Source organism: Aspergillus flavus, chromosome 4 (genome assembly GCF_009017415.1).
Source record: "Aspergillus flavus chromosome 4, complete sequence".
NCBI classification, from domain to species: Eukaryota; Fungi; Ascomycota; class Eurotiomycetes; order Eurotiales; family Aspergillaceae; genus Aspergillus; species Aspergillus flavus.
In genome coordinates, this window is record NC_092405.1 from 1,799,251 (window position 1) to 1,811,036 (window position 11,786).

General features: G+C 43.6%; 5 protein-coding genes across 5 annotated transcripts; 3 read left to right on the top strand and 2 right to left on the bottom strand.

The window, feature by feature from the left end:
- Positions 1-1,074: 1,074 nt before the first annotated feature.
- Positions 1,075-2,575, top strand: F9C07_2232460 (uncharacterized protein; the record flags this gene model as incomplete). The annotated part of the gene is made up of 5 exons (XM_071509908.1): positions 1,075-1,512; positions 1,568-1,724; positions 1,781-1,966; positions 2,021-2,377; positions 2,487-2,575. The coding sequence occupies 5 exons, from the start codon at positions 1,075-1,077 to the stop codon at positions 2,573-2,575; spliced, it is 1,227 nt and encodes a 408-aa protein (XP_071366401.1).
- A 1,120-nt stretch (positions 2,576-3,695) lies between these two features.
- On the bottom strand, positions 3,696-4,442 carry F9C07_2283378 (uncharacterized protein; the record flags this gene model as incomplete). Its single annotated transcript, XM_041285825.1, has 1 exon — positions 3,696-4,442. The coding sequence occupies one exon, from the start codon at positions 4,440-4,442 to the stop codon at positions 3,696-3,698; it is 747 nt and encodes a 248-aa protein (XP_041146100.1).
- A 442-nt stretch (positions 4,443-4,884) lies between these two features.
- On the bottom strand, positions 4,885-6,634 carry F9C07_2244108 (geranylgeranyl pyrophosphate synthase). The gene is made up of 7 exons (XM_041285826.2): positions 6,159-6,634; positions 5,953-6,107; positions 5,738-5,901; positions 5,584-5,685; positions 5,470-5,530; positions 5,336-5,423; positions 4,885-5,274 (listed from the first exon to the last, which is right to left on the bottom strand). The coding sequence occupies exons 1-7, from the start codon at positions 6,378-6,380 to the stop codon at positions 4,951-4,953; spliced, it is 1,116 nt and encodes a 371-aa protein (XP_041146101.2). The 5' UTR covers positions 6,381-6,634; the 3' UTR covers positions 4,885-4,950.
- A 311-nt stretch (positions 6,635-6,945) lies between these two features.
- On the top strand, positions 6,946-8,774 carry F9C07_2283380 (putative cytochrome P450; the record flags this gene model as incomplete). The annotated part of the gene is made up of 2 exons (XM_071510631.1): positions 6,946-8,541; positions 8,596-8,774. Exons 1-2 carry the CDS (start codon positions 7,251-7,253, stop codon positions 8,772-8,774), a joined length of 1,470 nt encoding a protein of 489 aa, XP_071366402.1. The 5' UTR covers positions 6,946-7,250.
- A 1,379-nt stretch (positions 8,775-10,153) lies between these two features.
- On the top strand, positions 10,154-11,744 carry F9C07_2244110 (isoprenoid synthase domain-containing protein; the record flags this gene model as incomplete). The annotated part of the gene is made up of 5 exons (XM_071510030.1): positions 10,154-10,172; positions 10,232-10,738; positions 10,807-10,835; positions 10,888-11,135; positions 11,189-11,744. 5 exons carry the CDS (start codon positions 10,154-10,156, stop codon positions 11,742-11,744), a joined length of 1,359 nt encoding a protein of 452 aa, XP_071366403.1.
- Positions 11,745-11,786: the final 42 nt, after the last annotated feature.

An 11,786-nucleotide genomic window follows, 5' to 3' on the forward strand; every position in this document is an offset into this window, starting at 1 on the left:
GGTATAATCATATATCCCGAAACTATTACTTGACATAGCTTTATACCACTCATGGACCTCTGAGTATACTATCTAAGAACTTGAGTGCTTCGGTAAGTGGTTAGGAAGATATTACATGCTTTTGTAAGGAAACCTATGAGCACTATGTATATAGGTATACTTATTGTAGAAAGTTCTGTACTCCACAGGTGACTTTTGATAATCCATTTGCTCGTCAATCTTCGAAGTGGCGTTTCACCTAGGATAGTGGTACCCGTGTGAGTTGGTACTAACCTACAATATGTCGCTCCAATGTCTAAGGTTTTCCATTAGGTGTAGAATGTTACATTGATAACGCGATGGGCAAGTCGGGCAAACGGCTGGAAGCTTACAAAGTCCAACGCCTTCTTGGCGACAAAATACTTTTAACTTACACAATCCAACAGCTAAGCTCGTCAAAAAAAGAATGCATACAGGGGTGCTAGGCCGTTGCCCTGCGAGCTGAGACCCACTGTAGGGGCTTGAATCCATAGCCACTACTGAGACACTTGTATGAATATAGCTCATACTCAAGCCCCTTTGTGCCACACTTATTCTTGCGGTGTGCGGTATGTGGTTTCACAAATAGTGTCCACCATGGGACCAATATTAGATGCTGTCAAAGCTCCTAGCCTTTATATATCAGTTGTGATACTATGATCGCTTCCTCGATACTACCAGCAACTCATTGACCCGGTGAACATCGTCTTTCTATATATCTTAATAATTAATGGCTATATAACTCAAATGAAAGAGAACAGTTATGCAGAATCTAAATTTCTTTTAGGCAACGTTCTCCTGTTACCCTAATAACGTGGCAAAACCTCCTTGGACGTTCTAGCCTTCTAGTGGAGGCGTTTGTAATAGTTTCATGACAGAATTTGCTCATTAATGATTCAGCCTGGGGCCTTAGGCGCCCTAAACTAACTTTCGTCTTCTGGGTGTTGCGTTTGGAAGAGTACTTATATATGAATACCTTGGCTCCGAGATAGAAGGCAGAAATCTATCTGCACTAATAGTCTTTACCTATCGCTGTTACCCAAGGCCCTTCGAGCCATGAGAGTGATAAATCTTTTACAGACCTGGTCTGTCGGGGGGAGCTTGATTGTCTTTGGACTGTGGTTCCAATCCTGCAACACTGAATCGCTCGGCAATCCTGTCACACCAGGTACTCTGCCTCTACTGGATAATTCTACCACCGTGGATAATTGCAGTGCATACAGCGACAATGCATTGAAACCACTTAGTATACGTGGAGAGGGTAAGCACGAGTGGGAAAGTGACATTGGGTCATTTGTGGAAGGTGTCCTGAAGGACGACCATTCACTTGTGGATGAAAAGACAACTCTGTACAAGGGCAACAATGATCCAAGCGACAACTACGGACACGCCATTGGCTGGGAGCGTAATAAGAGGAACGTTCGATTCCGGTGTGGGTGTAGCAGGCCGAGAGTGAAAATGATAGAAACAGCATGGCTTAATATCGTCACGATGGTCAGTTTGAAATACCGCCTCGGTATAGAAGGAAAAACGACTGACTGGTGAAAAGCTGAAACACATGGCGCCTGTCTTGCAAAAGCTACGACAGCACCATCAGAATGCTACTCCACTAGCTCAATTGCCAGCTGCAGAACAATCTATTTTGAATCTGTTCAGAGTGGTGTACGGTTCTGGACCAGCTGTTCAAGAGCTTGGTCGAATTGAAAGTACGCTGCTCAGTACTCCAAACGTGAGTAATAAGGAGCTGACCAGATACTTTTAGGAATGAGGTCAAGTATACTGAAGGCACTGTCCTCACTTTGGTACGAACTTAACTTTTGGTGCGGCGATTTAGAATGGATACTTGACGAGGAATACCAGATCATTCAAAACAAACCGAAAAAATGTGCTACGAAAACTAATATTCAGAGCGGAAGAGCTCCCCTGTACCGATTGAACTCTGACCAAGGTTGGCCTTCTATTCATAGCAATATCTTTCCTTAATGTCGCTGACTCATTCTAGTAATGTGGAGAAATAAACATGACAATTGGGTGACATACATGGCGAAACGGGATAGTTATTGCAAAGGAAATGAGAAAGCCATGCCAGCCATTCTTCCTGATCCGCACGCAATTGCGAAAGGCGATCATATTATTATCTGTAGACAAAGTCTTGTGTTAGGGTGGAGAATACACGTTACGGCATTGCACAAGAAGACACAGAGGGAAATAATGGACAATGGTGGTCAACGGGACCTCTACAATTTGGCGCATAGGACCCCAGAAGGAGGTATTCTCAAGCTTTTCGCCATTTCTGAGAGTATACATGGTGGAAGAATGACTGAGGATGAAGCTCAAAAGTTTGTCCTACTATCCTTAGGTAAGTTACTATTTGTATCCTTGTCCATTTGTGTTGCTTTATCTCCTTCCCTTTGCTATCATTTAGGCTAATACGTTATTGCTGTATTTTCTCTTCAACTGCTCAACAGGTCTATACTTGGAACAGTGCAACTGGATTTCAGCGTCATTGCTATGCAACTCGTTCGCCCCTGGCGGACGGTCAATGCCTCAACCTTGACTCCATTTAACTATCACTCTCTCAATGCATGGACAATGTTTCCTTTGTTAAGCAAGACTGGGTGCCTTGGCAAGGGAATATCAGCATACAGAAGCTGTTTACCGGATTCCCTTCTGTTCACACCATGTATCCATTGGTATTTATTATAAAACTCCTGGTTGACTCGCTTGAGCTTACAATCGTGGTTGGAGTTACCACACTTTATAGATGTTTGCGCTTAGATCCTGCAGAGCTCTGGTTAATTAAATGCAACGATCGATGTGTTCGGGAAGTCACCCAGAATGCAGGAGACGAGGAGTTGGGTATAGCTTATAAAGCCCGCTTCAGAAGGCTTTATATAAAGACTGCTTATCAGCTATGTTACGCTACCTTGCTGTATTCCTGACATTTGAAACTGGCTCCAGGGCCTATACATCGTTCGTGTTTTCTTCTGAGCACATGTACGTCGTAACAAAATCCACCATTATCGTAACAAATCCAACAACCCAATATGAACAGGGTAGTAAAACGACCATAGTATAACTTGAATGATTTACGAAAGGTATTATGTCATGAATTGAAAAGTCTGGCATATTTCTGGAACGTTTTCTGATGGTAACACAGAGAGATGAAAGCATATCCTCGATTCGGTGTAGATCGGCTCTGTGCATGACCACTATATTAGTACGGCAATAGTTACCTTCTCCAACCCTATCTATATTGACACATCACAAATATTATAAGCGAGGCGCATATGTGAGCCCAAACCTTCCTCGCGTGTTGAAGAGCCCAGTTAAGCTTTGACTAGGAAGGGTTAGTTGTATGGTGGTGTTGACGGTTGCTTTGGAGGTCTGTACACCCACCACACCTTTTGATATTGATTGGCAACGTATTTTTTTTCTCTCGGGTTGTCAACCAATAATAGTCATCTAAAGCGTCTATAGCGGGATACGCGAAGTATGTTAGGGCCGCAGGATAGAAATTAGTTCTTTGCGCTAGTCGGTATGTTAACCCGTATAACAATTTTAATCCGAGCAGATAAAAGATCCATTGGGGTCGTCGAAAGGGTGATGAGATGTGAAGCATCACTCTGACCCACTTAAGAACATAGAGAGTCTTGGTTAGAGTACATGATCCTGCTTCAAGCAACATGTTTCTTAGTGATAACCCCTGCAGCCTGCCACATAGAAAGAAACAAAGGACCATAGGATACTGCACCCCACAACCAAGGTATCCAAAACGATAACAGGCCATCCCAAGCCAGTGGTCCCTCATGAAAACAATGTGCAACATATTCCGTTGGGATCGCCCACACTGATATCGTAGAGACGGTCCAACCAACCCAGCGAGGAATCAGAGGTTTCGCTCGATTATCGAAGAAAATAGCCCATGATATTGCAAATGTCTGGAGTATCATGGGCGAGCCGATACACATGTAAAGAAGCCATGCGAGATCACTCGCAAGCTGAGTTATAACTGGATCTCGGCCTGAGCGATACGTCGCGGCCGCGAAGAACATTCCAATCAGTGCCAGAGCAAATCCAAGTAAGCAACCACCAGCCATTTGGAGGATTAAGATGGTGATGTTAATCCCTGGTATGCGTGCAAGTTGGTTACTGATACCGACTGCAAATAGTGGCCAGAGAGAGGATGCGAGTAGGAGGAGAAAAATGCCGATGTTAATGTTATCCTTGTTCTGTTGGTAATAATCTGCCAGATCTTGCGGTGCTTGAAGAGGGCTTGTTGGAGGGAGGAGCCCTGAGGCCCCAAAGAAGATGAAAACCAGTAACAAAGCTATTGGTCCACATGCCAGAAACAATTTATCTCTCCGACTATCTGAGGGAGTATAGTAGGAAAGGCTATGCTCGTAGTTTTCATTTGAGGCCATATTGAAATGAATAGTGGGTTAGAGAATGGCGAGGAGAATAGCAAAGCGATGCACAAGGTAGCACAAGAATAGTCAAGGTTTAGAGAACAAGAATGCAGTGAATATTCAATGAAATGTCGTGAGAGAAATCGAGTGACATCCATCTTGGTTACGAAAAACGAGATCTGCAAAAGACATCAGCTCAAAACTTAAAACGGTGATTGATTTACGGTGTGAACAAATGAAGGCAACTTTCCTACAAGCCACTGTAGATCCTGACGTATGCTACGCCATTGAATGAACATTCTCGCCAGGTATATGACCAGGGTGAAGTTTATCTCTCTATTTATCTGTTATTTAACGTTTTTATAAAATAAGATAGGAAATATAGAGACAACAAGTTAAGTTAGTTATGTTTGCCCAGTCTAGTTGAGAATAGATCAAACAAAACCCCTCTGTGTGCCGAGACTTCAAATGTATTTTCAGACTAGGATCTAATATATGTTCCCCTAATAGCATATCACTCGGACTAGACCTGTAACTTCGTCAATATTCCCTCCAGAATCGGATTCTTTAACCCAAAACTAGCCTCTAGCCGATGAAGCTCCGTAAGAAGATCATTATGCATCGTCTGTAGCAATGCCTTTGTTTTTCCAATAGCTCCATTCGTTTTCATTGCTTTGAGAATAAATTCCTTCATTCCAAGTGGCAATCCATCGCCTGATGACCGCCGACTAAACAACAAACCCTTAACTTGATCACTTTCTAACCCAGAACTTTGCATGTAGTATATCAAAGGCAGTGAGATCTTGCCTTCGTCAAAATCCTCGCAAAATCCTTTCTGATGGGAGTACTATAACCAAGAATGTATAATTAGAGAAGTCAAATCCCATGGAATTATAGAAACAACATACCTCTTCCGACATGAGATTTTGGTAATCATCGCGGATTTGAAAAAAACGACCTAGAAGGCTTACGAAGTGGGTAAGTTCTAGATGTGGACTATATTGATATTAGACATGAAGTAATATATCGGTATTGAACTTACCCAGAACTAATTGATTTAGCCTGCATGAGGCGCACACAGAGTCGGAACAAGCCACCAGTTTCTAAATTTGTGAGGACGTTAATGGGAAAGAGCTGGGAGATCCATATCACTTACTGTGGTCTATCATCATCATATACTCCTCGACAGTAGGGATATGGCCATGGTACTTCCAGTATAGGTCAAATGATTGGCCACAATGGAGGTTTTGCAATTCATCTGTATAGCTTAGCTAGATCCTTTGCATAGTTCTTAAAGTATAGTATCTTACCAATGAATATTTCCGTTGTCTCTGAGCTGTCAAGTCGCTGCACTTCTGAGAAGGTATTGACCAGAGCATATACGGCAGAATTGATGGTCTGAGCTGGGCCATACAACATGTGCGTGGCGGGCTTCCCTCGACGAAGTTGAGACTCGTCTTCGAGATCATCGAACCTTCACAGTTGTTACCAGCTTTATATCCATCCTTGTGTATGAAGTACTTACATAAGACTTGATTGGTGAAGGATGTTAGTAATAGATTTGATAGATTCAAGGGTCGGCTGGGGAACCTGAATCCATATGTGAATGCCTTGAATGAATATTTCTCTCACGTTCTTCGAGGGCAATCCGGCTATGTAATTGTAGGGAGCCAGTACGATCTAGAGATTACCAGTCAAAATGGGTGATATAATATATTAGATAGTACCAACATTCTTTTCTGGTTTGGTGGACACTTTACTGTTGCCATCTTCACAAACCTGTTTCTCTTGGCCCGGTTGCGTGTCGCTACTAAGACGTCCACTGCTTTCCGGAGTCGATTCCTTGGAGCGAAGTTTGTCCCCATTTGGCGGATTTTGACTTTTTCGGACAGAACGACTTTTATTTCTCACGAAGAACTTGGTCATAACTGTTCTAACATAAACTATTGTCATCGTGAATTATTGATACCAGATTGATTGATATTTGGAAAAAGAGAATATTGAAGGTACTGGGGACGATAGATTGGAGCAGTAATAGTCGAATTCTAGTTGACAGGTAGAAACATCACCTGAGATTACAGATCGTCGTTGAGCGAAGGCTTTGCTAAGTCATGCATACGATCGACCAGGTGCACGCGGCTCAATAATTCGATATAGGCAAGGCAACCATGGCGATGCATGGGCCGTTAGCAACCTGTGTCGGCTATACAATGTGATGGCTTGAAAAACATGCGAGCTTCTCCAAAAACTGTCCAAATTTATGCCGATGACAACTCCCTACTTAATTAGGAAATAATGCAAGTGATTGTCATTGGTACCTCGAAAAAGTGGATCATTTTATTAGCGTCTGCTTCCAACCATTAGCAGTTCTGAGATCAGTCGATTTGATATAGATGGTCCGTGTAAATCGCCATGGAAATTAGTTCCGTCAATTAAGGTTCGTCAAGGAACACCCAGATCCTCATCTATTTTGTGTTCAAAAAGATCGACATATTACGAGCTTGTTGGTGCCCAAATCCCTCAGATCTGCAGATGTTGACGTATCCAATTAGCCTAATTTATCGTGAGCAGACTTCGATCTTTTCCAGAGCTTTATCTTCATGTAAACACAAAAGCAAAAATAAAAACGAAGTTTGAAATTTTCAGGTCCAGTGGTAATGCAGATAGAATTGCCATGGATCATGGATAGACTTGCTACACCAATCCAATTAAATCCAGTATCACAAATGCTTAACACGGGATGTATATAAAGAGTTTGGCATCAGGTTCAAACCTACCATTGTAAGAATTGTGAACACGAAAAGCTATCTATCATTCCAGACAATGGATCTTACTCTTCATCTCATCCTGTTCCTTTGTTTTTGGGCTTGTTATCTGCTTTTCGAAAAGCAACTGCAACAACGCTCTCCGTTACCTCCTGGTCCGACCCCTCTTCCTATTATTGGGAATATCCTTCAGTTCAAAAGGAAACAAGCGGTGTGGGAGACTATTTCTCAATGGAGTGATCAATATGGCCCTATAATGAGCTTCAAGGTCGCATCACGGACGATTATCGTCTTGAGCACCAATCAAGCCATTCGGGATGTCCTTGAAAAGACACCCGTTAACAGCAGTCGACCCCGGTTTATTGGGGTCAACGAGAATCTGACACGGTCTATGATGCCTATCTTTTTACCGATCAGTGACAAATGGAAGGCCATCCATCGAGTGCAACTAAGCCTTGTGAATTCACGATCAGCCAAGGGGATAGCAGAAATTCAGTTACTGACGGCAAAGCAACATCTGTTCAACATGCTAGAGAATGCCAACTACGATATCGCCGATCATATCAATCGCTTTACATCAAACGTTGTTTCGACTGTGCTGTTTGGCACCAATATTGGATCAGTCTCCCAGACCAAGAGCAATGGCAAGTTTGGTCTAGCCGACCAATTTATTGCTTCCATATGCGTGGAACATGCGCTGGTTGACCTATTTCCAATTCTCGAGCACATACCAGGTGTTGCCCGGCTGGGTGCTAGCAAAGGTAATGCCTGGTTTGAGTCCATCAGACAACAATATACTGAGGATATACAACGCGCTATCAACTCTCCAACATGGAGCATGATCAAAGCTGCTCACCAGCAAAAGATAGGTGGAATGTCAGAGGACGCCTTCCGCATGTGGAATGTGGAAATGGAATTTGCGTTGGGGATGACATCGTCTATGATGATTGCGAACCTGGTTGCGATGGCTGTGTCACATTCCCATGAATTCCGCCAGGTTCAATCGGAAATCGATCGAGTAGTGGGCCCGGAGCGACTGCCAACCGCGGATGATCTCGCACATCTGCCTAGACTACATGCTTTCGTGAAAGAGGGCATACGGGTAGCGCCAATCGTGCCTTTCTCGGTCCCACATGCAGCCGTGGAAGAAAATGAATACATGGGCTATCGAATTCCAGTGGATGCCATCATTCTACCTAACCAATGGCATATAAACCGTGAGCCCAAGTACTTTGAAGATCCAGCCGAATTCAAACCTCAACGATGGATAGACAACCCAAACCTTCCTGGTCCGGCTTTGTTCGGGTATGGGATAAGGATCTGCCCCGGTAGGCAGACGGCGAACAATGGTCTGTTAATTGTTTTGGCCTTGATGGCGTGGGGGTTTGATTTGAACCATGCAGGAGGGGTAAAGGAACCTCCGAATGTTTTAGAGACTTTAATTATGAAGCTCCCGACATCGAGTATTCGATATTCCTGTCGGAGTTCGGTGCATCGAGACCTCATTCAAAAAGAATGGCTCGCGAGTGACGACGACCCCAGCTCAATTTTGAACACTCTTGGAAGTAGTCTAGGATTCTAGATAGATGAGTAGTGACTAGCTAGCTGGATTTTTCATGGCACAATTTTTCAGCTTCCGTCTACCCATCGCATATGTATTCAACAGGTACAGTAGATACTTCTCGAGATACCTACTACAAACCATATTAATGGCCAATACGAACTCCGTGGTGTGTTTACTCACAAAACGAGTTCAATTATTTCAAGAATTCCCGACCCAACTGCCGAACCACCAACTGCCAACTCTAGCAGCTCTGTAGCCACCTGTCAACTATAGGACATGGGCCGGAAGAAGGCTACCCCACTCTATCGTCTACCATGCGAGGGTAACGCTAAGGATTATGGACAAACTCAAGGGACTACAGGCGGGTCCTTTCCAATCAAGAATTCCGAGCGGTATAACCCGCTTACTGCGTGGTAACCGTGTCTCGCTTAACCTCGTGAGGTGGGGGGGATGCGCGTAAAAACTGAAAATACGTTTGTAGCATACGCTAAGCGCGTATTTAAGTTTCCTTATGTTGACCTGAAATTTTTAACCTACACTGCCATTGGATAGATTAGGTCACAGTAGGTGCATTTTCCGATACTAATGCAAGATAAGATTTCTCAAGGATTGACCTGTTGTTAATAGTTCTCTCAAGGCAAAAGTATGTCCCAGCGTTGATCGGCTATCAACCAAAGAGACACTCACACACTAGTTTGTATAGTTCTAGGATTAGACTTCAACGAGATACCGTGTCTATTTAGGTTTAAACCGACCTAATCTTATAATTGTACGGGATCAACTTTCACAGCCACAGTACGTGCGCAAAGGTATGTCAAAGCTAACACCAGATCTTCCGACAATAAGTACATCGCTACCGAATATGGGCCTGATCTCCTGTGGATTCTTATCGTAGGAATCCGGTTGGGCTTAGACCTATTTAGCCGCGAAGACCAGAGGTATCGGACTCTGAAGTTCGATGTCCTAAACCACTACCTATATGGCGTATGCGTAATACAACAAAAACGATCCGTTTGTTTCTAAAGTTTTCATATCATCATCTTTGACTATCTGCCCCTCATATCCATATGTGTCACATATGGCAAAGGTATGGAGCGCTCACGTCTCAAACCTTGAACGCAACCTATTCGCTAGGAAGGAATTCCATGTATAGCCGAAAGCAAAAGCAATCCTTTAATTAAATTAATTTCATACAGGTCTTTATCTCGTGACCACATAAAGTGACCAAGTTAGTGCATTAGTCTGTGCTGAATTAAAAATTTGAAAGTGCATGAGCAAAGGAAAAGCCAGCCTTACTAGACGGTGGCGCTGGTTATTGTAAGAGATTATAAAAGCCTCCTCAATGGTAACAATCAACACCCAGAAACATTGCCGACTAACTTCAAAAGCGAACTTATATGGAAACCGCCTCCATTGGTACGTCCACACAATATGTTTTACTCATACATACGCACAAAAGCTAACAACTTAACAAGCACTCTGTCAAGAGCGGCTCTGCTCCAAAATAGACCGACCCCATCTTCTCTCCATCCAATATTGCTATGACTGGATTCAAGGCTTGGTTCCATATGTCCAACCAACATCCCTCCTCTTCAACGATTATATGGACTGTCAACCGGATTCGCCCTTGAGCATCCCTAACCGGGCTGAAATACATGCCCTCCTAACCCAACACTCTATCAAGCTCGATCCCGTCAAGGCCAACATGCCCTGGCGTTCATCCATCACCAATGTCCGACAGAATATACACTGGCAGGCTGTCGTAGATGGATACACCAAGATCCTCCAGGCCTTTGCACAGGATGAAACTGCAAAGCGTACTCCAAGCCCAGATGTGATTACTGTGGCTGATATGGCGATGAAAGAACTCAAACGGGTGGAGAACGGGAGTTCACGTTTTGTCACATATATGTATCCTTTTGCGAGTGAGCATCGCATGAGATTGTTGGCGGAAATGCAGTGTCTTTCACTGCTATTTGATGGTATGTTCTGTCCTCCCAATATGTGATTATGGGGATGGATGAAAGACTTTAGTTAACTGGAATCATAGAATCATGGGAACATCATGAACATGACCATGTAAGGTTTCTACAATTAAAATCGGTTCTATTATTCGATACTAAGTTGATAGAATCAAACCTTCTTCCTCTCCCTGATGCCGCCAATTAATAACAAAGACCTTCACCCCAAAACCCCACTCCAAGAAGCCGTCTGGAAGTCAATTGAGGCAGTCTATGAAGAGGATGAACGCGCTGGTGGTAATGGTGGCACAGGGCTCATCGAGTTCCTAACTAATTATATTAAACACCCAACCCCGGCCAAAGAGATGAAAACTTTCACCGACTTTATGGATTATCGCTTCAATGACGGAGGCATGATGTATGTTACCCCCCTCTCTCTATACATATTATAAAGTCTGTAACCTAGAAAAGGGTATGCTGGAACTCAGCCAAATTCTCAATCGGTTCGAATCTCAGTCTCCAAGAGCCAAAAATGGCCCGTATCGTCCGCCTATTCTCAGACCAGATGCTAGAATCTAACGATATCGCCTCGTTTGATAAAGAGAAAAAGCACTGGCTGTCTGGAAATGCTAAGCAATTCCTGACAACCAACGGGACCGCCATTATCCGAGATCTCTTCTCTTTGAAAAGCGACGAAGCAGCGAAAGCGCTTGCATATGCAAACCAAATGGAAACAGAACGCCAAATGGACCGAGAATTAGGGGATTTACTCTCCACGGGCCAATTATCGACCGATGAGTGGCATCTGGTCAATGCGATGCTATACTGTGTTACGGGGAATCTTATTTCAGCTGTTACGATGTGTCGGTATGGGGGTGAGGCTGCTAGAATCCCAACTACAAAGAAAAGGCCGGATGCGAATCGATTGAGTGGAGGTATGTGGCCGATGATCTTGTTGTTTTCGGCTGCGGTTGCTTTGACTTCGCAGTGGTATTCGGGTGCGTTTAAGTCGGTTGGGTTTTGGTGAAACTTTTCTACTGCTGTTTTGCATGATTACAATGACCAATAT

Coding starts and splice junctions, on each gene's coding strand:
- F9C07_2244108 (XM_041285826.2), bottom strand. CDS start 6,380: ATGACAATAGTTTATGTTAGAACAGTTATGACCAAGTTCTTCGTGAGA. Junction 5,531..5,583: donor TATGATGATGATAGACCACA/GTAAGTGATATG, acceptor TCACAAATTTAG/AAACTGGTGGCTTGTTCCGA. Junction 5,424..5,469: donor GCTAAATCAATTAGTTCTGG/GTAAGTTCAATA, acceptor ATATCAATATAG/TCCACATCTAGAACTTACCC.